Below are 25,679 nucleotides of genomic sequence, written 5' to 3'. Positions count from 1 at the left end.
TTGTATTTATTCATGATTTGTGTAATGGCCTAGAAAGTAATTTCACCAAATTTCCTGATGACACAAAGGTTTACAAGATTGAAACCTGGACTTTGGGGGAGACTTTGTGAGGCAAGATTATATAAGTTAGGTCTTTTTCTCTCGAATGTGGAAGGTTGGGGTTTATCTGACCAAAGTCTTCACTTTAACAGAAAAAGACAGGGTAAACAAAGATAAACTTCTCCAAAGGTTGGTGATTCTTGAACTTAGGGCATAGTCTGAGAACCTGGGTCAGACCGTTCAGGAGAGACAAAAACAGACGTTGCTGGAAAAGCTCAGCAAGTCTGGCAGCATTAGATTAGATTAGATTAGATTACATTAGATTAGACTACATTACAGTGTGGAAACAGGCCCTTCGGCCCAACAAGTCCACACCGACCCGCCGAAGCGCAACCCACCCATACCCCTACATTTACCCCTTACCTAACACTATGGGCAATTTAGCATGGCCAATTCACCTGACCCTGCACATCTTTTGGACTGTGGGAGGAAACCGGAGCACCCGGAGGAAACCCACGCAGACACGGGGAGAACGTGCAAACTCCACACAGTCAGTCGCCTGAGGCGGGAAATGAACCCGGGTCTCAGGCGCTGTGAGGCAGCAGTGCTAACCACTGTGCCACCGTGCTGCCCACAGCATCTGTGAAGAGATCTCAGAGTTAACTTTCCAGCACGGGGACCCTTCCTCAGAACAGAAGAAGTTCTGAGGAAAGGTCAGTGGACCCGAAACATTAACTCTGAGATCTCTTCACAGATGCTGCCAGACCTGCTGAGCTTTTCCAGCAATGTCTGTTTTGTTCCTGATTTACAGCATCCACAGTTCTTTCACTTTTCAATCAGGAGAGATGTTCAGAAGCATTTCTGCACAGAAAGGGTCAGAAAGATTGAGAACTATTTTCCACTAACTGCAGTTGATGCTGGATCAGTTCATATTAAATCCAAGGTAGATTTATTTTTGTTTAGCAAAGGTATAAAAGAATGTGTGCCAAATGCAGATATGGTGTTCAGCCACAGATCAGACATGATCCCATTGAATGGTGGAACTGGCTTGAGGGGCTGAATGGCCTACTCCTGCTCCTTTGTTCTGAGGATGAAGCTCCTTCCGTTACTGCTGAGATATGATTGCAGTCTGCACTGGAGAAACTCACTCAGATTTCTGCCATATCACTGCCTGAACCTGAAAGAGTGGCAACTATATGGAACACAACTGCCTGATGTTTGTTTCCCATCGAGAAGGATAAATAGAACAAGTGCATGACAGCACCACCAGCCAACAGAGCCCCACACCATCCTGACTTGGAACTACATTACTGTTCCTTCAGTATCATTGGCTCAAAACCCTGGAATTCACTTTGTCACAGCACCATATGTGTCCGTGCACATCAAGAACTGAAGCTACTGAAGGCAGCAGCACATCGTCACTGCCAAGGATGGCCAACAGTTGCATCCTTATATCCTGAGAATTCCTTTTACAAAGCACTTTACAGTCTCTGTGCAAATTAAATGTCCACCTCTGCATTTTTAATAGAGTCATACAGCACAGAAACAGACCCTTTGGTCCAACTCGTCCACGTCAATCACATTTCCCACACTAAAGTAGTCCCACCTGCCTGTGTTTGGTCCATACGCCTCTAAAATGTTCCTACTCATGTACCCGTCCAAATGTCTTTTAAATGTTGTAACTGTACCTGCATCGAGGAGAAAGTGAGGACTGCAGATGCTGGAGATCAGAGCTGAAAATGTGTTGCTGGAAAAGCGCAGCAGGTCAGGCAGCATCCAAGGAGCAGGAGAATCCACGTTTCGGGCATAAGCCATTCCTGAAGAAGGGCTCATGCCCGAAACGTCGATTCTCCTGCTCCTTGGATGCTGCCTGACCTGCTGCGCTTTTCCAGCAACACATTTTCAGCACTGTACCTACATCTACTACTTCCTTTGGCAGTTCATTCCATGCCTATCAAATGCAGTATAATCAATATTGAGTCAAGAAGCTGCACTGTCGCCAAGCAGAAAAATAAGGTGCTGCTCCCGCAGCAATAGCAAACCTGAGGATGGAGATGCTGGATTGAAATGACAGGCAACAGGAAGCTCAGGGGTTTTTGTTGCACGCAGAATTTAGGTGATCTGCAAAGTGGTGATTCCCTCAGGCTCACACTTCACCCGTTGTTTTGTGCATCCAACTGTTGTTCTCTCTGGGTCCTTCTCCCAGCTATTGTTTACTCCTCACGAGGGCTTCCTGATGTCATCTACAGTCTAGGCTTTTTGCTTTCTGGTAAAAATATGCAAATATGTTTCTCTGGGATTCTTTGCAAGTGAAGGTGGACTCTAATATATCACCAAAACTCTTAAACAAGGCAGTTATATGACAATGCACTAGATGTTTTCATCTGACTAGCTCCAAAGCAAATTTACAAATTTGGTTCTTACATGAGTTGGAGAACCTACATGTGTAATTTTCTCATTTTCAGAGTACTGATATTAGCAATCTACATTTAGCTAAATATTATCTTCATGTTTCATTTTATGCTTTTGCCCAAAATGCCGATTCTCCTGCTCCTTGGATGCTGCCTGACATGCTGAGCTTTTCCAGCACCATTCTAATCTGGACTCTAATCTCCAGCATCTGCAGTACCCACTTCTGCCTATTGTTTACCACTCCTGACCCACCCTGCACCTCAATGATATCATCCCACCCTTTCCCTGCCACAAACAGTTTTGGAGAAGGGGCAATGGATCTGAAACATTGTTTTTCTCTCTCTTTCCAAAGATACTGCCAGACCAGCTGAGTTTCTCTCATACTTTATGTTTCAATACTACCCACGTGTTGGATTTTTTTTCCCCTGTTTATGTGCTTTGTTTGTTAAGTCTCTCGTTTTTTAGAATGACCACGTTGAAAGAACTGAAACCAACATGATCATTAACAAACATGAGAATTAACAAACAATCCAGGTCTTCTTCAAGATATAATTTCAGTTACATCACACTGTAACCTTCAAGATATAATTTCAGTTACATCACACTGTAACCTTTTGCTCTAAATTCTGTGTCTTACGATCTTATTCTCCACAACCACCTGATGAAGGAGCAGCGCTCCGAAAGCTGATGCTTCCACATAAACCTGTTGGACTATAACCTGGTGTGTGATGTTGAAAGTTGCAACAAGGTGCCGGATCACGTGATCAGATCGGGGGCGGAGGATCGAAGGAGTGATCTCACGCAGGCGCGTCGGGGGAGAGAGCCGGCCGCCGTCGTCCGGCGCAGGCGCACGGCGGGCGGCTCGCCGTTGGGGTGGGCAAGAGCGGCGGGGAAGAGTCAGTGCGCAGGCGCGTGGCCGCGGCCGAGCATGAATGGAGGAAAATGGCGGATCATGTGCAGGTACCAGGGATGGAGCCGCTAGCCGCGTGTGTGTGTGTGTGTGCGGAGAGAGAGAGACCCGGGATGGGGCTGCCGCTGGAGAGAGGGGGATGAGCCGTGTGTCCTGTGGGGTGGGAGGCGGGCACGTGTCGGAGGGGGTGCAGCAGGAGGAGGAGGGGGACCCGCGGTTGGTGCCGCCGCCGCCGCCTCCTCCTCCTCCTGAGGCTTGTTCTGAGCAGCGGGCCCGGGGAGCGGGTTGCTAGGGGTAACCGGGCCCCGGATATGGGCTCCTCGAAACCGCGCCGAAGCTGATGTCAACAAGTAACAGGACTGCTGCTGCTGGTGGAGGTGGTGGTGGTGCAGGCGCTGGGCCTTGGAGCTGGTCAGCTCTTCTTAGAGCCAGCCTCCATTCTTCAACTGCAGCAACACACACACACACACACACACAGAGAGGGGGCAAAAACACCCCGGCTTTCTCATAGTTTATACTCCAGAATAAAATGCTGCTGCTGCATTGCCAGACAGTGCTTGTTTTTTTTTTGTTTTTGCATACACTCCCCTCTCTCACCTCACTAAACCAGAAGGGTTCGTTTGCCACAAGGCTGAACGCGTTTGAAATGCAACGTGTGACTGCTGTTTTCGGGGGTCCTTGCAAACTAACTCGATTCCCGTTGCTGCATAAGCGGTGCAGAACTGGGAGGTTTAATGCATCGCGCAGAGCCGCCAGTGTTGCATTGTCACCTGAGCTCGTTTTGACGTTGTCACTTGTTTTGTTTGAAGGCAAGTTCTTTCTCTTCTGAATGCAGATTGTTGATTTGTTATTGGACGGTTCTGAATTGGCTTGGATCTCTATACAGGAAAGAAACGTCGGCCATAAATATGATGTTTCATTAATATTTCAAGGATATTCACGATTTTATCACCTCCTTATGGCATGCGCAACTTCCTTTGCTTCCACCTTGGCATTCCAGCTCTGACTTTCTTTTTGCTTTTATTTTCCATCTCTGCTGTACATATCCAAGCTACAGTTCTCGTTCATTTCCACCTTTCTCCTGTCTGCTAGTTATTTTACTTACTCCCTTGAGATATCATGGAAATGCCTTTACAGAAAGAAAACAATTATCATATCAAGTTGTCCCTCATTTGTAGCTACTATGTATATGTTCCAGCTGCTCCTGTTCCCATGTTTGGTCTTGTGTTTAAAAAGAAATCCACTTCTCAATGATGAGCCGATCTTGTGTCTCGTCTTTTGTCACTAGTGTCTTTTCACTGATAACTTGATCTTCTGTTCCATCTTTCACTTCTACTGAAGTTCCATAAGGTCTACAATGAACATTTGTACCAGAGGAGCTGAAGTATTCGTGTTTATACTTGTTGCTTGGAAGATGCTGGCTGTCTTAAAGATTTTTTTGCTGTTATTTTGATTTGGCGACTGTTGATGAATAGCCTTATTGGCCTGTAATGAGCCCTCAACAGATGAGAGCAATTGGCATGTTCCCTGTGAGTATAAAAACTAGTTTGTAGTTTTGCAGTAAACTTTACCTGTTCAACTTAGTTTGTGCATTTATAAGTTGAATGAATTATACTTTTTGCTTTGTTGTTTACTTATATTTGCTGTTCCCAAAGTTACTAAAATTGTAGTCAATTTGCATTGATTGAGCTTGTGTTTTGCTTGTGTGGAAGTCTGTTTGGAAAGTTTGTGCAGTGAAATCTAGTTTGGCTTGTTTATTAAATCATTGTGTTACAGTAGTTGTGGTGATCTCTATGTTTTGATTTGCTTTGTCACCTGAAACCAAAGAGATTTGCTGATTTGTCCTGAAACTTGTCTGTTTTTTTTAGAAAACTTTTTTTTCTCATGGTAGGTGTGTTTCTGATGTGGCTGCGATCTATTACCCATCCTTGAAAGACAAAGGAACTTCTCCTTGGCTCATTAGAGCCTGATGGTGATGGTGCTTTCAGCCAGGAGCTCCCAAATATGTTGCCATGTCCAGTGAATGAATTGCCAATTCCAGATTGGGTCCCGTTGATCTCTATGTTACTGCTGTTACTCTTGTTGCTGGGCTGCTAGCTGCTGGTCTATACTGAGTTCAGTATTATTGGTTGTGGTTGTAATTTTGTCCCAGCGCCACCTCAGAATCTTGCAAGCTTTTCTTCTGTAACTTCATTTTTCTTTGATGGACCAAACACATGAATCACTTAGGAATTGATCAGTCACTAGAAATGAGTTCCTGATATGGAGAGTGATTGGAGTGTTGCATTGGCTGCCCCAAAGTGTGAGAAATTGTCTAGGAGCCAAGGTGCTCATTGAGTTCAGGCTCATGAATGTTGTACTGATTCCTTGGAGGTAAAGTCTGTCAAACAGTTCGGTACATAGATTACTTCACATCATTAATCTTGAGGATTGTCAGTTCACAATGCTTCACTCATCACAGTGAGGATCTGGGCCCCCAGTGATTGCTTGATGGAAAAGTAGAGGCATGTTTTAGATTTTTGGAATGTGATTGAAGGAGCTGCTCTTGACTCTCCAAGACAGCAGTGCAGTTTGTAAGGTATTGTTATCTTGTTCGGTTAATCCCTCAACCCCTGCTGAAAGTGCACCATTGCAGCAGTTGGACATCTGCAAGACCAAACGTGGGAAGAGGAGGAGCTGGAACATACACATAGTAGCTGCAAATGAGGGACAACTTGACATGATAATTGTTTTCTTTCTGTAAAGGCATTTCCATCATATCTTAAGGGAGTGAGTAAAATAACTAACAGGCAGTGACTCGGAGTAAGTTGTATTTTCATACTTCAGGATGTCCCTGAGTCCGTTAACTGCAACATGATAAATAACAAAATATCATCACATTAAGAAGAACAGACTGTGGAATTTGAATTGCCAAGTCCAGAGGCAAGGGGATTAAGGGGCAGACCATTGGTATGATGAAGAGAAATGTGATAGCCAACAGGTATACATGTTCCCCAGGAACAGCAGTGAGGTCAATAGTCAGACCAAGAGTCATAGCAGACTTGGAATGTTAACTGTGTTTGCCTCTTCACAGATGGTGCGAGACTTGCAGAGTTTCTCCACCACTTTTATTTATTTCAGATTTCCAGTGTCTGCAGTATTCTGCTTGCTTGAGTTTTCATGGTGTTTGCGGGGAAATGAGTGTAGGTCAATACTGTGGTAGAATTTGGCTGCCCTTCTTCAGATTGTATACAGAGCCCATGCACTATGTGTCAAGATTGCAGAGTGTAGCACTGCACCCTTCTGCCTGAAACGGTTGCACAGATGAGCCACTCATTTTATCTGATTTGAAGGCAAGAGAGATTATTCTGTCACCGAGCGATGCTGACAGCCAACAATACTAACATTCCTACATCTCCAAAGGAACTATGTGTGGTAACTGAGCAAGTGTCAAAAAAGAACAACTGTCAAAAGCACCTCTGCAGCAGCCCAGCATTCTGGATGAAATGGCTTTAAGTGCATGTTGAACAGGAGTTTGAAATGAAGTTCATTTCTCGCACTGATAGAGGGAGATATCTAATTACAACAAGGTGCTGTACAACTCACCGAGGTCCTTGATGAATGAGTGGCCCAGGTGGATGCTGCGATTGGAAGATGTTTGGTTGCGGATTTGGGGCATATGAGATCATTGGAAAAGTCTCTATCAGAATTGATGATGCAAAACATTGTCAAAGTGCAAACCAAATCTTTGGTTTGAGAAATGAGTGTTCACATTTTGAACGTGGATGAGGTGTGTTGAAATCAAGGAGGAAGGAAATCATCAACAGATTTGTATGTCCTATATTTCATTTGTTTAACTTGTTCATGGGATGTGATTACCTTGGAAAAGGTGGTTGTGAGCTACCACCTTATAACCACAGTGCAACAACACCAACAATGCTGTTTGGAAGGAACTTGCAGCATTTTGACCTAGTGACTGCAAAGGGACAGTTTGGTCTGTCGCTTGGAGGGGAACTCGCGGAGAATGTAGTTCTCATACATCTGTCATGTCCCTTCTCGGTGTTAGAGGTTGCAGGTTTAGAATGGCTTGTTGGATGAGCCTTTGTAATTATTTGCAGCACATCTTAGAGATGGTGTACACTTGCTAGTGTCTATCTTAGTGAGCAGGGTGAATGCTTAAAGTTATGGATGGTGTACGAATCAAGTGGGCTTTGCCTGATTAGTGTTGTGCTGCTTGTGTTTTTGGAGAAACAATCGTCCAGGCAAGTGAGAAGTACTCGATCATACTCTGGACTTGTCTTGCCGATGATAGCACTGGGGAAACTGGAGGTGAGTTACACAATGAAGAATTCTGAGCCTTTGGTGTACTGTTGCTGCCACAGTAGTTACATGGCCATTTCAGTTCAGTAGGTAAAAACAATGACTGCAGATGCTGAAAACCAGATGCTGGATTAGTGGTGCTGGAAGAGCACAGCAGTTCAGGCAGCATCCAAGGAGCTGTAAAATCAACGTTTCGGGCAAAAGCCCTTCATCAAGAATACAGCTGTATTCCTGATGAAGGGCTTTTGCCCAAAACGTTGATTTTACTGCTCCTCGGATGCTGCCTGAACTGCTGTGCTCTTCCAGCACCACTAATCCATTTCAGTTCAGTGGCAACCCCCAAGATACTGATACTGGGGTAATCAGAGATCGTCATGACATTGAATATCTTGGGATGGTGGTTAGATTTTCTCTTTAGGAGATGGTCGTTCCCTGGCACTTGGGTGACACCAGCATTGGATTGGATTAGATTCCCTACAGTGTGACCCTTCGGCCCAACCAGTCCACACTGACCCTCCGAAGAGTAACCCACCCAGACCAATTTCCCTCTGACTAATGCACCTAACACTATGAGCAATTCACCAAACTTGCGCGTCTTTGCACAGTGGGGGGAAACCAGAGCACCTGGCGGAAACCCACGCAGACACAGGGAGAATGTGCAAACTCCACATAGACAGTTGCCTGAGGCTGGAATTGAACATAGGACCCTCATGCTTTGAGGCAGCAGTGCTAACCACTGAGCCACCATGCCGCCTATTACTTGCCACTTCGATAATCCCAAAGCTTGAGATACGAAGTGTTGCTCAATGTGCACTGCTTCAGTATCGAATGTTGCTGATTGTTGTGCGACTATCACTTCCAGTCTTCTGATAGTGGGAGCTGAAGATGGTTGGGCCAAAGTGAAGCATAATATTCTCAGATTCCCAATCCCAACATGGCATGCAAAATCAAGACATTGTCTGGAAGTGCTGGAAATAATTAATTCAACCTGTACCTTTCATCTTAACCATGGAATTAACATACTATGAACATCTTCAATCTGAGGCTACCTTGCAGCATACTTAATGGATAGAATCATGTTCAGGATGTGTATTGATCTTGAGATTCAAGTTCTTTTGAGTGTTAATGTGTGTGTTTTCCATGACCCTTTTGTGTCATGTGCAATTGCTGGGTTTTCATGAGGGTGCAAATGTTGACTTTTCCAGCAAAACGCATTGCAGGATATGGTGTGGTAATGACTGCCCAGTTTGATATGTGCCCATGTTAGTCAGGTTTGCGCCCCTTCTGGAGACCTGGTTCAGCACTGTTCAGATTTATTGGTGGGTTGGTGTGGGCCGATGGGGCATTGCCTCTTGTGACCTGCCTAAGTTGTACGTGTGCAGAGTAAATAATTCTCTCCAAGTGCTGATATGTCCTGATATCTCACTCAGGACATGATTCGCAGCCAAGTATAATTGTTTTGGGGAAGGGGGGGAACTGGAGTGGAAGAGAGAATAAAACCTTGCAACTGGAGAGGAAACAGTAATGATACGTGATTGGAGGCTGAAGCCTCAGCTCCTCAGATTGGTGTCTTTGATGGGAGGCTGACCAATGACCATATATTGCTTCTGAGAAGTGATTTAGAAAGTCAACAGGGTGAAGTTTCCCACTGTAATCCAGGTTGCACAAGCTGGATCTGAGACCAATGAAATAGCAGGCCCAAACTTACAGCATAGAAACAGTCATTTTGGATATTCTGGTCTTTCATGCTGCCCACAGATCTCCAACTGTATTGATCTGCGGTTGAATATTTTGAATCGGACTGACACATGCTGCATCTTGTAACATTTCCCAGCTTCTGCCACAATTGGCAATCAGTTTTTGCTTCTCTCCGAAGTGACTTGCTTCACAATGCAAGCTTTTCCTGTTGGATTCAAAATTGCTCAACCAATAAGAAATTTCCATCAGAAATGTGTTTGTTTTTGTTCAAAAATCTGCTAGCGTGTATAAATCTTGCCATCACCTTCTGTATTCCACGGAATACTAGTGCCAGATTACATAGCATTACAATCGAACACTCAAGAGCTTGGCAGCATTTTGGTGGATCTGGGCTTGCCTCTTCCAAAGAACAATCTACTTTTTATAAAGTGTGTGACCCGAAGAGTTTTATTTTGACATATGCAGGCATTTACTGTGTGCTTTTAACTTAGCAAATTATCGGATTCTGGCTGAGGGCAAGGTCGGTAGGAGGCGAGAGGAAGGTGACCGGAGATATCAACAAGAAGTGGAGATTAAGGAGGCTTTTACAAGTACAGAGAGGGCCAGGGAAGGGTGTAGCATGATTGTAAGTTACTGTTCAGCACCATAGATGTATCAGAGAGATTGTGGAATAGGGCGGGGGTGGCTGGTGGAATAAATCATTCAAGACTTTTATGCCCTTGTAATGTGAGTAGTTGATTCCATAGGTGAGTTCAATGATCAAAGTTCATGAAAAAGGACATCATTCTCCTTTCTATGGAATTCCCATTGTCACAGAAAGAAAAGCTCTGCAGAAATGAGGATGATTTGTTTCACAGTGGGATGTGCAGTCTCACAGCTTTCCCATTCAGCAGGACCGTGGCTGACACCAACCTAATCTCTGGAAAGAAAAATAGCAGACAGTCCTGTCAACCCTGTGGAGTTTTCTCTGCTGCCGTCACTGGTCCAGTGCAAAAATTGTGAGAGCTGTCCCCCCTCAGCCACAGCCTGACCTAGTGATACTTTTGGAATCCTATTTTACAATGTCTCGAGCGACCATTGTCCAGTTCTTACCCTCAGTCAAAGCAAAACACTCTCAGACACAGTATGGTTTTACGTCTGTCTTTATTCCGGGCTCTGGAAGGAGAGAGAACGATCACCTGTGTGCACAGAGACCTGGGTTCCCGGTCTCTGGAACAGTAGGTTCTTAATGAAATATACACTCATTTTACAGGGAGGACCATCCAGATAAGGCACTGTATATATTGATTGGGTGACCCATTATAATCAGCAAGTATCAATATCAAAGGTTAAGCCATCTGGTGTTACACAATGAATGTTCTTAACCTTAACCAGCTCAGCATAATGAATACTTTTCACCTTGTGAAACTGACTTTTTTTTAAGAAGGAGAGTCCTTGCATGCGCGCATACACTGGTCCAGCTCCCTCAAGAGCCAGCTCTGAGTGTTAAGGTGTCTGACACACCTTTTTTTTGGCAATGCTGCATGATCACACTCCTGTTTTTTTTTCCTTTTTTTAAAATTACCCCCACACTACTGCCTAACTGCGGTAGTGCTTATTTTTTCCCCAGCACCCATGGTGTGTGTGTGTGTGCGCAGGTGTGAGGCACAAGGTGCACGAATCTTTATTCAAATTCCACCACCAGGAAGAAAGGAAACACCCGAGTCGCCAGTGACAAGCAGTGCCCTTCACATCAAAGGACATTGCTGTGTGATCAAACAGTGAAGGGGAGACCAGGGATCAAATCAAAATAGAGTTGGAGAGGGAAATAATGCACTCCACTGCCTGCAGCGCCCACCTCTCCCTGAACAACTCCAGGGTGTTGGTGGAAAACTGACCTTATAAACCAATATGGTTAAATAGCTTGACATAATGACTGCTTTTCCACCTTGTTAACCTATTACCCTTGCCTCCAGCACCCCATTGTTAACTGCAAGTTTTTATCTGATCTGAGTCATGCTTAGCTGAACCTTTCGTTTCACCAAACTCAGAACTTAACTCTTTCCCTACCTGCTCATACCTGATACACACACCCTTCAGTATGTGCTGTCCCATCAGAAGAACCGATCCTACACAGGTGGCACTAAAATGATATATATTTGGACAAGAGATACTCTGGACATCCTCAATTACTGACTTTGGTCCCAATGAAATCTCATGGTGTCAGGGTAAAGATGGAAACCTCCCACTACCTATCGAATACTATTTTCCCTCAGCTAATGAATCTGTCCTCTTCCATCTTGACCACCACTTGGAGGAAGCACTGCAGCTGGCACGGGCAGAGATTGTGCTCTGTAGTTGACTTCAGTATCCAGCACCACCTCTGATTGAGCTGGTTCAATCTGAAAAAACAGAGCTGTGAGACTGGGTTTGTGGCAGCTGATGAGGAAACCAACAAGAGGGGAAAATAAATAACCTGACCTCATGCTCACCAATCTGCCTGTTTCGGGTGCGTCTGGGTGAATAATTTTAGTAATAATGACTACTGCACAGTCCTTTGGAGACCAAGTCCTGCCTTCACATTAAGTATAAACTCCATCATGTGTGACACTATCACTGTGGGAGAGTCAGTAACTGAGGACTCTGCATCCTTGAGCTGCTTTGGGCCATTAACAGCAGAATCATTCTCCAGCACAATCTGCACCCTCAAGGCCCAGCATATCCCCCACTTAACCATTATCGTCTAGCCAAGAGACCATCCATGGTTAAATGAAAACAGCAGGCGGGCTTGCCAGGAAACCAGCAGGTATACCTGGTGAAGCTACTACGCAGGACTATTTGTGTGCCGAGGAGCAAACAGGCATCTGACGAGGTAAAGCTAATCTGTGACCGACACACCAAATCGGAACTCTTGCAGCCACACTGTATCAACTCATGAATGATGGGGACCAATTAAACCGTTCATTTGCAAGGAAAGATCGATAAATATCCCTGTCCACACTGATCAGAGAGTTGCACATGAATGCATAAGTTCAGGCTCAGCATTCGCCAGTGAATTATCCATCTTGGCTTTCTCCAGAGGTCCCCAGCATCACAGATACGAATCTTCTGATAATTTGATTCACTCCCGGTGATATCATGGAATGATTCGACTGCCAAGGGCTGAGGAGTGGCAGATGGAGTTTAATTTAGATCACTGTGCGGTGCTGCATTTTGGAAAGGCAAATCGGAGCAGGATTTAGACACAGCCAGGCAAATCAGAGCAGGACTTATACACTTAATGGTAAGGTCCTGGAGAGTGTTGCTGAACAAATAGACCTTGGAGTACAGGTTCATAGTGGAGTCGTAGGTAGATAGGATAGTGAAGAAGACGCTTGGTATACTTGTTTTAATTGGTCAGAGCACCGTGTATAGGAGTAGGGAGGTCATGTTGCGGCTGTACGGGACATTGGTTCGGCCACTTTTGGAATATTGCATGCAATTCTGGTCTCCCTGACAAAGAAGGGATATTGTAAAACTTGAAAGGGTTCAGAAAATATTAGCAAGGATGTCAGTAGGGTTGGAGTGTTTGAGCGATAGTGAGAGGCTGAATAGGCTGGAACATCAGAGGCTCAGGGGTGACCTTATCGAGGTTTAGAAAATCATGGGGGTTACAGAGGCACTGTGTGAGTTGGTGAGTCCAGAGCTAGAGCGCACAGTTTTAAAGCGAGGGGGGAAAGATTTAGAGGGGATCTTGGGACCATTTTTTCTCTGAGGGTGGTGCATGTATGATAAGCTGCCGAAGGAGGTGTTGGAGGCTGGTAGAAATACAACATTTAAAGGCATCTGGATGGGTATATGAACAGGAAGGGTATAGAGGGATGTGGGCCAAGTGCTGGCAAATGGGACGAGATCAGTTTTTAAGATATCTGATCAGCATGGATGGGTTGAACTGAAGGGTCTGTTTCCATATTGTATATCTCTATCATTGTCAGTGATGGAAGGGCTCATCAACCGTTTATTAAACAGTAATTGCTTAGCAATAGCTTGCAGCTCTGCTGCTGACCTCATTACGGGTTTGGTTCAAGCATAGACAGCGAGCTCAGTTCCAGAGGTGAGAGTTGACTGCCTTTGACATCACCCGAGCAGCATTTGACTGATTATGTAGGGATCAGGGGCAATCCCTCCACTGTTTGGACCAGTCACACCTGGTACTTAGGAAGTTGGTTGTGGTTGTTGGAGGTCAGTCCTCTCAGCTCTGGGACATCTCTGCAGGAGTTCCTCAGGGTAGTGTCCGAGGCACAACCATCTTCAGCTGCTTCATAAATGATCGTCCCTCCATCAGAAGGTCAGAAGTGGGGATATTTGCTGAAGCACATGCTCATATTTTTAAAGTCCCTCACACCCCAGTTGCCTAAACACTCTCCCCTGTCTTTTGAAATGCTCTGAAATCTTCCCTCTCTAAACACATCTGTCTGCTGTATCCTGACATGACATCATTTTTATGAAACTGCTCGATCTGTGGTGTTAGCATTGAAGTTATAATTAAAATGCAAGTTGTGCAAGGGACTTGATGTTTGAAACAAAACTTTATCATGCAACTGAATAAGAAGTGATATTCTCCTGGCAGCACCTCATCTGAGTTATTGTGAGAAATGTTCACAGTTTTCTTAAGAAAAATTTAAGAGTTCAAAACCTTCATCGACTGTTCCAGTCATTTCTTTGAATGTGATTTATATTCAAAAATGATCTGTGTCACTAGCATGTCAGATCAGTGACAGGCTGGCAGCTGGTTTGGTTATTCTTGCTGTGCTCAGTCTGTGGTGTCAGTTGTATTGCTATTGACTTTTATGTCTTAAGTACTGTTATCGATGGTTTTGTGATAGTGTCAAATTTCCCCTTCTTGATTTTTATATCTGAATCGAAGGTGTTTCCTTTTTGATAACTACTTTTCAAACAACAACAGTTCTCATCTTCCTCCTTTGATTCACTGGTGGCCATATCCCTTCATCTATTTTCACTCTCTCCAAGCTTTGGAAATTGTACTGAACTCCTGTTCTCCTGACCTGGTCTTTCTGTGCATTCCTGCTTCGTTTAACTGAGCATTGTTTTTCCTGAGATGTCCATGTCCTCCCCTTTTTCAAAGATGGGCCTTTCCTGTCTTCCCTGTGCCATTACTTGATAATCTCTTTGTTCTTTCTTCTGTCTCCCATACAAGAGCCTGAGAGTGAGACTGACTGATGTTGATAGATGCTGAGTCAGCTCCATTCGAAGGTATTAATTCATCCCAAATCCATAACCTCCTTGTGTCGTTCATTGAAGATATTCTGCAGTGTTGTATTGGTTATGAGCTCAATCTCAAGCTCCATCTTGCACTAAGAATGGAGTTCTCTCGCAATGAAACAAGACTGGACCAGAGAAATTATTTTGGCCCTTGAAAAGCTGTACCATTACAACACGCTGTGACCCACAACTGATAGTCAAGTCATAGATTGTTGAATTTGTTCATGATGCTCTTTGTTATGAATCAACTGTTCAATGAAGCCATGGGAATTCCCTTTCTTCTCTTTTAAATCATGTCACAGAACTTCTCAGTATTCATCTCAGCAGGCAGATCCTATCTCCTTCCAATGTCTTTGTTTCATAAATAAACTTTAAACTGCACCTCAAAGCTCAGTCAGTAATTGGCTGAATTGTTAGATTATGCCATTCAAGTGGGACTGAGCCCAAAACTTTGTGTGTCAAGAGACTTGGGTTAAGTGGGCAGAATGCTTCTCTGATGGTCATGCCCAGACATTGAGAGTTCCATGGGAAAAAAATCAGGATACCTTTTAAATGGTTCATGTGGTGAGCTGTCGTCTTGAGCTGTAGTCCATTTGGGGTAGCTACATTTAACATTCCCATAAGGGAGTTACAAGCAACCCTGAAGGAACAGTGATGTATTTCCAAATCGGGATGGTGAGTGACTGAAAGGGGAATTTGTAGGGGTTGGTGTTCCCATATATCTACTGTCCTTGTCCTTCCAGATGGTCGTGGGTTTGGAAGGTACTATTGAAAGAGGTTTGGTGTGTTTCGGTAGTACAGCTTGTTGATGGTACACACTGCTGCTACTGGGTGTTGGGAGGTGGAGAGCATTGGAGTGTCAGTCACACAGCTCTGTTTTCCTGGCTGGTGTCAAGTTTGAGTGTTGTTGGAGCTGTACTGATCCAAGCAAGTCAGGAGTATTCCATCACACTGCTCACCTGTTACATGGGGATACTGGCCAAGATTTGGAAAGTCAGGGGGTGACTTAATTGAGACATTCCTCATCTCTGATTTGCTTTCATTGGAATTGTCTTCCTAAGTTTGCCGATGACACCAAGATTAGCATTACACAGGATAGTGAAGAAGGTTATCTGTGATTCCAAAGAGGTGTTGATCAATTGGGTCAATGCCCGAGGGCTGGCAAATGGAGTTTAATTTGGATAAATGCGAACAAGGTATTGCATTTTGGTGAAGGTACAATTAAATCTGAGGCATTCGGTCGTGTCGTGGAACAGAGACCAGTGGGTTCAGGTGCAAAATGCTTTGAAGTTGGCATCGTAGAAATGGGGTGGTTAAGGAGGGGTCTGGCACACTTCCCTTTATTGCTCAGTCCCTTAAGTAAAGGATTTGGGACATAATGTTGAGGATCTGCAGGACATTGGTGAGGCCTCTTCTGGAGTACTGTGTCCAGTTTTGGTCACCCTATTATAGCAAGGGTATTATTAAGCTGGAAAGGGTTCAGAAAGCATTTACTGGGATGTTGCTGGGTATGGAAGACTTACATTATGAGGAGAGGTTGGATAGGGTGGAACTTTATTCACTCCAGTGTTGGAGGTTGAGAATGCACCTTAGAGAGTTTTATAAAATGTTGGATAAGGTGAATGGCAGGTAGCTTTTCCCTCGGTTGAGGGATTTCAAGACTAGGGTGAGAGGAGAGAGATTTAAAAACAACATGAAGGGCAACGTTTTTACTCGGATGTTAGTGTATGGAATGAACTTGCAATGGAAGTCGTACACGCCGGTATAGTTCGAGCACTTCAAAGACATTTTGGGATATTATGAACAGGAAAGGTTTGGAGAGCTGTGGGCCAAACACAAACAGATGGGTCTTGTTTCATTTGGGATTATGGACTGGATGAACCTAAGGGTCTGTTTCAGTGCTCTATGACTCGATATGGCTGATCCATTTCAGTTTTCATGTTGATGGTAACCCCCAGGTTATTGACACATGACAATTCAAAGATGGTAATACCATGAAGAGGTGGTGGTTAGATTCTTATGTTGGAAGCAGTCATTGCCTGGCACAATGTGGTGCTAGTGTTATGAGCCATTGGTCAGCCCAAACCTCCAAGTGGCTTATGTCTGCAGTAGCAAAATCCTTTGTCACTGAAGAGGAAGACATGCATGTTTCTCGTGCTTTTTGCAGCATGTGGATGTCGCAAAGGTTTCTCCAGGCCATCATATACCAGTCACGTACAGTTACTGCTGTGTCACAGGCAAAAGATGTGTTGGGGTGAATTTAAATCAGGATTGCTATCCCCCTCCTAAGCCTGAAAAAGCTCAGCATTGTTTGTCTCTTTTTCCAATTTCTTTGCCTTCCTGAATAAGGCAAGCTCTTCAGTCCTTCATTTTCAATTCCAGGTCTTTCAATAAACCCACTGCAAATCACAAATTGAGTTGTTTAAAAGGTTGTAAAGCGGAAGGACTTGCTTTGCCGCTCCATCTGCCTACATAGAAACACTGCAGGAGTAAAGAAGGCAGGAGTTGAGCTAGGTTCTCAATTTGGTTTGGTCAGTCCAGAGGCTTTAAAATTTGGTTCTTGTGAGTTCCAACCGCAGAGGTCAGTGTTCACTGACACTTTCCTGGATGAACTGGACCCATTAGTTTTCCTTGTTGATGGAAAAGCTGAGGCACAATTTTTTCCAAGAGTGAGGCACAATTGGAGGGTTTCAGTAAGGTGCCTTTTCAGCCTGGGATCTGCCTGGCTACTGCAGGTGAAGCAGTAATTGTCTTAAAATGGCAGTGTTGTTGATATTTTCTGACAGCCCATTGAGAGAGGTTATGACACATATCTGGAGCAGTTGGACATTGAATGTGGGCCTTCAGGCCCAGAGAAGAGACACTACCACCACAGCACAGCGCAATTCAGCAGTGAGAAAGAAATGGCTCTTTCTGGTGCAGGTGACCCATCTCATTCAGGGAATTGGCAAGTTGTTAAGCTGGCAGTGAGGAATCCTTAGTTGCTAAGTGCCTTTGAAAGCATTATTGTCCACCTTAGCGTCATGGGTCTTGCTTTGCTCAGGGCTTTAAGACAGGAGACAGAAGATGGTGGGAACGGGTTGTTTTTCAGACTGAAAGCCTATGACCAGCAGCGTGCCGTAAGGATCGGTGCTGGGTCCACTGCTTTTTGTCATTTATTTACATGAATGATTTGGATGTAAACATAGGAGGAATGGTGAGTAAGTTTGCACATGACACCAAATTAGTGATGTCGTCGACAGTGAAGAAGGTGGGCTCAGAGTACAACAGAGTCTTGATCAGGTGGGTCAGTGAGGTGAGGAGTGGCAGCTGGAGTTCCGATGAATGTGAGGTGTTGTGTTTTGATAAGGCAAATCAGGGCACAACTTACACACATTATTAGGATCAAAGGGAGTGTTGTTGAACCATGAGACCGAGAGATGCAGGAACACACTGTGGTGAATGCGGCATTTGGCACACCTGTCAGTGCATTGAGTAAAGCCGTTGGGCATCATTGAGGTCACCTATGGAATAGTGTTCAGTTTCGGTCTCCCTGCTATAGGAAGGATGTTGTGAAACCTGAAAGGGTTCAGAAAAGATTTACAAGGATGTTGCCAGGGTTGGAGGATTTGAGCTCAAGGGAGAGGTTGAATAGGCTGGGGCTCTTCTCTGTGGAGCATCTGAGACTGAGGGGTGATCTTATGGAGGCTTATAGAATCACCTGGGGCATGGATAAGGTCAATAGACAAGGTCTTTTCACTGGGGTGGGGGAGTCCAGAACTAGAGGGCGGAGGTTTAGATGAGAAGGGAAAGAGAGAAAAGGGACCTAAGGGGCAACTTTCATACAGAGGGTGGTGCGTGTATGAAATGAGCTGTCAGAGGAAGTGGTAGTACAATTGCAACAGTTAAAAGGCATCTGGATGGGGATATGAAGAGGAAGGGTTTAGAGGGATATGGGCCAAGTGCTGGCAAATGGGACTAGATTAGGTTAGGATATCTGGGCAGCATGGATGAGTTAGACTGAAGGGTCTGTTTCTGTGCTGAACAGTTCTAACTTTCTGGCTGGAAACAGACTGTTTCCAACTCCTTTTTGCAGTTTTAGCTGGAATGTCTGTTCAATGAAGTGACCTCAGAAGCATTTGGCTTACCAGTTTTTCTTTATGCACTCTGGCCATGACAGTTGTGAGAGAGGTCGCAAAAAAGTTAATTCCTGCAGAGCAAATTCCTCCCAACAGCAATGTGATATCAACTGGCTTATCTTTACTATCTGTGGTGTTGGTTTGAGGGCGAAATATTGGCAGAACACCAAGAAGCACACCTTCTCCTGTGGATTCTGGATGTGAGATCCAAAAGATGGCACCTTCAAAGATGCAACCTGCCTTGAAATACTACTGTGGAGTGGCAAACCTTCACCTGTATGCTGGAGCATTGGGTTTTACCTTGAACCTGGGAGCTTGTGATTCAAACATGAGGAAGTGAGTGACTGAGCCAGGCAGCAATTGTGATCAGATTGTTGTGCATTCGGTTAAATTCTGCTTGTTCGTGACAGAGGAAAGGATGTTGATTTAATGCTGCACTCGATTGGATCTTCACCAGAGTCTTTGCAAGGAATGTTAAAGTGAGATGTAGTTCAAGTGGATTTTGCAGAGCATTGTTGGATGCAGAGCAGAAGAGGCATTTCATTACTCATCTCACTGTTCGTTCTGAACTCTTGTCATGCACAAAGTGGCTCTCTGCTTTTGTTGAGACCAGCCTTGCATTGACCACGTACATGTGTTGAGTTTCTTCGATCTGCATGATGCCAGTACACGTAATTTGTTGCCTTGAAACCACTTTGGGACTTGCGGTTGTGAATAGTACGTGGTAATTGTAAACCTTTGACATCTGAAGCAGTACATCTGATTTCCAGTGACTTTGATCTGAAACCAAAAGGCTATCAAGATCAGGGTACCAGCTTCAATGCAGTTTACACCCAAATTATGTTGCAGTATGAAATTTGGAAGAATGGTGTCAGGGTTGCAAAGACACTGACTGTCATTTACGCCAATGATTCACAATTGTTTTGTTTGAAGAACCTGTTTTTGAAATAGGCAAGAAATCATGGATTCTCTGTATGATGTAAAAGCAGACATTCAGTAGGTTTGGCAACCTCTGTCTAGAGAGAAGCAGACTTAGTCTTTTGAATCGAGTGGCCCTCTTGTTTTGAAGAAGCCGAAATTTGAAACCTTGTCTCTGATTTCTATTCTGCATTTGCTGCCAGACCTGCTGAGCTTCTCCAACACTCAAATGTTTTTGATTCATTTGTCACCATCCACAGTTCATTGATAATCTTTGTGTGTTTTTTAACACCTGGGTGAATTTGCCTTTTGGCACCCCATCTTTTAGTTGAAGTTGGAAACGGTTTGTAAAAATCTGTCTTGTCTTAAACAAATGTAAAGTTCCAGGTGTTCAGCATAGACTTTGTAATGGTGGGTGGACCTGGAGAAATTTGTGTGTTGTGTTTCGGGCTCCTACCTAGATGCTCCCCTCTGAGCTGAAACAGTCAGCCTACTCTACACCACGCCACGGTGTAACAGCTGCTCATTCACATCCTGCTTTGCTGCTTTGCAGTTGCTCCAGAACATCCTTGCCAAACCCCAAAGATCCACACATCCCAGTTCAAAAGTCTGATTTAACCTATTTGAAGGCACCCTGCTGATATTTCATTTGAAGGGCAGAAACAGAGTGCACTTCCACCACTGAACAAGACTGTTGACAGTGAAAATGAGATTCTAGCCATTTCTTCAGTCTTACACTTGCATCATTACAGCTGCATCACTTATCAAGTTTGCTTCAACTTTTTTATCCCAGCCATTATTTTCAGAAACTGATGGTGTTGGAATTTTCCACATTGCACTTCTGTTGGATATTAAGAGTCATAGAGATTCACAGTGTGATTCTTCACCGTCTTTTGGCCACAGCCCACCTTAGAGCTCTTCTCAGGTTCCAGGGACCCCTTTCAAACAGGGATACAACATGAAAGAGGTAGGCAGAAAATAATTTCTTATTGAATACCAAGATAACTTGAACATTCTGACATACTGGATAAAACTTGAAAAAAAGACCGTATGACATTAAACACCTGTCAGGCCTAATGCAATTCTTGAGCTTGGTGCGTTTCCACAAGTTTTGTGAACCGGGCATCGGTTCAGTTACCAGAGTTCCCGTAAACCTTTGGGGCTCCCAATCTCACAGTTTTTAGTCTGTGCCCCCTTCAAATGTGCCAAGTCCCCGAATGGGGCCATATGATACCTGTTGAGGATGGCTGTCCTAAATTCTGACGTCCCATTTGCCTCTGGCCCATATCCCTCTAATCTCTTCCTGTTCATATACCCATCCAGATGACTTTTAAATGTTGTCATTGTATCAGCCTCGCCACTTCCTCTGGCAGCTCATTCCATACACGTACCACCCTCTGTGAAAAAGTTGTACCTCAGGTCTGTTTTAAATCTTTCCCCTTTCCCTGTAAACCTCTGCCCTCTAGTTCTGGATCTTGTCTGTTTACCCAGTGTGAACCCTTTCAAGTTTCACAACTTTCTTCATGTAGGAGGGCGACCAGAGTTGCACACAGTATTCCAAAAGTCGTGTACCACTGTCCTGTACAGCCGCAACATGACATTCCAGTTCCTGTACACAATGCAATGACCATGAAGACGAACATACCAAATGTCATCTTCACTATCCAATCTACCTGCGACTTCACTTTCAAGCAACTATCAGTCTGCAATCCAAGATCTCTCCGTTCAGCAACACTCCCTCAGACATTTCCATTAGGTGTCCAAGTCCTGCGTTGATTTGTCTTTCCAAAGTGCAGCACCTCACTTTGATCGAAATGAAACTCCATCTGCCACTCATCAGCCCACTGGCCCATCTGATCTAGGTCCCGCTGTACTGAGATGACCTTCGCTGTCCACTACACCTCCAATCTTGGTGTCATCTGCAAACCTACTAACTATGCCTTCTATGGTTACATCCAAATCGTTTATATTAATGACAAAAGGCAGTGGACCCACCACTGGTCACAGGCCTCCAGTCTGAAAAACAACCCTCTATCATCACCCTCTGTCTTCTACCTTCAAGCCAGTTCTGTATCCAAATGGCTAGTTCTTCCTGTATTCCGTGAGATCTAATCTTGCTAACCAGTCTCCCATTGGGAACCTTGTTGAACGCTTACTGAAGTCCATGTAGATCATATCCAGCACTCTGCACTCATCAATCCTCTTTTGTTACTTCAAAAAACTCAATCAAGTTTGTGAGACATGATTTCCCAAGCACAAAGTCATGCTGACTATCCCTAATCAGTCCTTGCCTTTCCAAATACATGTCACTCAGGATTCCCTTCAACAACCTGCCCACTACCTATGTCAGGCTCACTGGTCTGTTGTTCCCTGGCTTGTCTTTATCAGTTTTCTTAAATCGTATCACCACATTAGTCAGTCTTCTGCCACCTCATCTGTGACTATCGATGATACAAATATCTCAGCAAGGGCCCCAGCAATTGCTTCCCACAGGGCTCTCGAATACACCTGATCAGGCCTGGGGATTTATCCACTTTTATGCATTTCAAGACAATCACTTAAAAATCAAGACAATCAGCACTTCCTCCTCTGGAAGATGGACATTTTTCAAGATGTCACCATCCGACATATTTTCCGACATTCTATATCTTCCATGTTCTTCTCCACAGTAAATATTGATGCTTAGTACTTGTTTAATCTCTTTCCCCCATCTCTTGCGGCTCCACAGAAAGGCCGCCTTGCTGATCTTTGAGGGGCCCTATTCTCTCCCTAGTTACCCTTTTGTCCTTAATGTATTGATAAAATCCCTTTGGCTTCTCCTTAATTCTATTTGCCAAAGCTATATCATGTCCCCGTTTTGCCCTCCTGATTTCCCTCTTAAGTATACTCCTACTTCCTTTATACTCTTCTAAAGATTCACTCAATCTATCCTGTATGTACCTGACATTTGCTTCCTTTTTGTTGAGGTAACCCTCAATTTCTCCAGTCATCCAGTATTCCCTATACCTACCAGCCTTGCGCCTGTCACTGTCACAGAAACACACTGTCTCTGGATTCTCGTTATCTCATTTCTGAAGGTTTCCCATTTTCCAGCCGTCCCTTTACCTGTGAACATCTGCCCTCAATCACCTTTTGACAGTTCTTGCCTAATACCATCAAAATTAGCCTTTCTCCCATTTAGAACTTCAATTTTTCGATCTGGTCTATCCTTTTCCATCACTATTTTAAAACAAATAGAATTATTGTCTCTGACCCCAAAGTGCTTCCCCACTGACACCTCAGTCACCTGCCCTGCCTTATTCCCCAAGAGTAGGTCAAGTTTCTCTTATGGATACATTCACATACTCACTCAGAAAATTTTCTTGTACACAATTAACAACTTCCTCTCCATCCAAGCTCTTAACACTATGGCAGTCCCAGTCTCTGTTTGGAAAGTTAAAATCCCCTGCCATTACCACCCAAGCATTCTTAGAGATAACGGAAATATCCTTAGAAATTTGTTTCTAAATTTCTTACTGATTGTTGGGGGAGTCTATGATACAATCCCAATCAGATGATCTTCCCTTTCTTATTTCTCAGTTCCATCCAAATAACTTGCCTGGATGTATTCCCAGGAATATCCTCCCTAAGTACAGCAGTAATACTATCTCTTATCAAAATTGCCACCCCTCCTCCTTTCTTGCCTCCCCTTTCTATTCTTGCTGTAGAATTTATTTCTGTGTCGTCACAGCCTTGGAGCACTGAGTTCAGTTTTGTGAATTTGCCGAGATATGAACAGATGCACAATAAAGCACCTGTGGAGAGGAAATTAGACCTTGAGAATTGGGAAAAATTTTGGTCTGACTTGATGTGATATAAGTGCAGAGGCAAGCGAAATGGATGATGTCAAAAAGTGAGCTCTGTGCTAGAATGGACCTCCTGAGGGGTTTTCCAACGTGAGGGATGGTGAGGCATGGCAAGTGGAGATGCAGCTGGGGCAAGTAAAGGAACAAGATGAGTTGAGGACTTTTGATTGGCAATAGCAGAATGATCCCCAAGTTCTGTTGTTGTCATAAGGCTTGCAGCGTCAGCAGGAATTAGAATCCCTGCAGTGTGGAAACAGGCCCTCCGGCCCAACCAGTCCACACCCACCCTCCAAAGAGTAACTCACCCAGACCCATTCACCTACTCTATATTTACTCCTGACTAATACACCAAACCTACACATCCCTGTGGGCAATTTAGCATGGCCAGTTCACATAATCTGCACATCTTTGGAATGTGGGAGGAAACTGGAGCACCCTGAGGAAACCCACGCAGACGTTGGGACGATGCGCAATCTCTACTCAGGCAGTCACCCGAGGTGGAATCGAACCTGGTCTCTGGCTCTGTGGGACAGCAGTGCTAACCACTGAGGTGCCCCTTGGTGTTTTCTCACTCATTGCGTCTTGTTATTGTCATTACATTTGAAGAACATCTCCAGTTGAGCATTTCCAAGTATGGCTGATGCATGGGCACCAACCGTTCAATCTGTGACAATAAGTTGAAGAGGGGTGTATCAGTGTTTGTTAGGGATTGCCTGCAATGTGTTTCTTTTGGCACAGGATCCACAGAAATGGCATTGTGCACTTGGGCTCAGTCAGAATATGCTGCAGCCCAGCCAGGCAGAAAACATTCCAAGCTTTTGTGTGCTGTTGTCATAGTGCACCACAAGAAAGCTATTGTCTTTTTCATCGGTTTGTTATGGTTGTACTAATATGTTCAATTAAATGAAGTGGTTGCTTGTTAGCCTTGTTGGTTTGATAGCTGTCAATCAGCAAAGGGGAGGGTGAATCCCATTGATAAGAATGAATAGAAATAATCCGGGAATATCACGAAGCTGTGGAGCAGGTGGGGCTTCCACTATGAGACTCCCCCCACCACCACCACCCCCCCACCCTCCCCTGACCCTCCTGTGACAACTATAAATTGAGCTTATTCAGACTTTCCCAGAGGTCACAGAAAATGATGTTGAGAAGAAGATGTTTGATGCGCAACATCACACAGTCATACAGCAGCGAAGCAGACTTTTCAGTCCAACCAGTCTGTGCCGACCTTAATCCTGAACTGAACTAGTCTCGCCTGCCTGCATTTGGCCCATATCCCTGCAAACATTTCTCATTCATGTACTTACCCAAATGTTTTTTAAACATTGCACCAACATGCATCACTTCCACAGGAAGTTCTTTCCACACAGGAGTCACCCTCTGTGCAAAAAAAAGGCTCTTCATTTTTTAAAAATCTCTGTCCTCTTACCTTAAAAGTGTGCCTGTTACTCTAGAAATCTCCCATCCTGGAGTAAAGACAACATTCATTCACCCTATCTGTACCCCTCATGATTTTATAAACTTCTAGAGAGCCACTTCTCCACTCCTATTGTCCAGTGAAAGAAGTCCCAGCTTATCCAGCCTTTCTTTCTCACTCACACCTTCCATTCCCTGTAATATCATCTGGCTACACTTTGGCCTTATGTCAAATGGATCATCTGCTGCAGTGGTGGTCTCCCTACTTCGGAGCCACGAGGCCCAGGTTCAAGTCCCACCTGCCCTTGTCATGTCTCAATGTGTCTGACCAATTGTGTAAAGTTTACTAAAAAGTGTCATCCTGGCTGATTGAGTGAACAGAGTTAAAACCCAATGGTGTTGAAGCCTGAGTCCAGGGCATTTCTTGTTATGTATGATATCAGCTCCCCACTGCAGCACCAGGGGAGTGGTGTCCTAACAGCAAAAAACATCTTTTGGTTTCAGCATTAAACCTTTTGCTGCTTGAAGGTTGTCGTCCTGTTTCCGTGTCAGTCGAAGCAAACGCTCAGCAACACAGTATGGTTCCACCTTCTTCATTTTTATTCCGAGCCCTGAGAGAGTGGTCCCCCATGTACACAAGGGCATGAGTTCTGTGTCTTCTCTTGAACAGCCGATTCTGAGGGAAATATAGGGACACTGACAGAGAGCAGAATCCAAATAAGGCAACATCTGTATTGATTGGGGGACCCTCCGAGCAAGCATCAACAGTAAAGAATAAGCTAT

At 44.4% G+C, this 25,679-nt stretch overlaps 1 protein-coding gene across 1 annotated transcript in view; it reads left to right on the top strand.

Moving 5' to 3' along the window:
- The first annotated feature begins 3,299 nt into the window (after nucleotides 1-3,299).
- The window catches only part of xpo7 (exportin 7), a 110,522-nt gene continuing 88,142 nt past the window's right edge, over nucleotides 3,300-25,679 (top strand). The window contains exon 1 of the mRNA XM_043681183.1: nucleotides 3,300-3,411. Coding sequence (XP_043537118.1) covers nucleotides 3,394-3,411 — 18 coding nt within the window. The 5' untranslated portion in view covers nucleotides 3,300-3,393. The remainder of the gene's footprint in view (nucleotides 3,412-25,679) is intronic.

Source organism: Chiloscyllium plagiosum, chromosome 42, assembly GCF_004010195.1.
Source record: "Chiloscyllium plagiosum isolate BGI_BamShark_2017 chromosome 42, ASM401019v2, whole genome shotgun sequence".
Classification (NCBI taxonomy): Eukaryota; Metazoa; Chordata; class Chondrichthyes; order Orectolobiformes; family Hemiscylliidae; genus Chiloscyllium; species Chiloscyllium plagiosum.
Note: the sequence above shows the minus strand (reverse complement) of the source record. Positions and strands in the feature narration are given on the sequence as shown.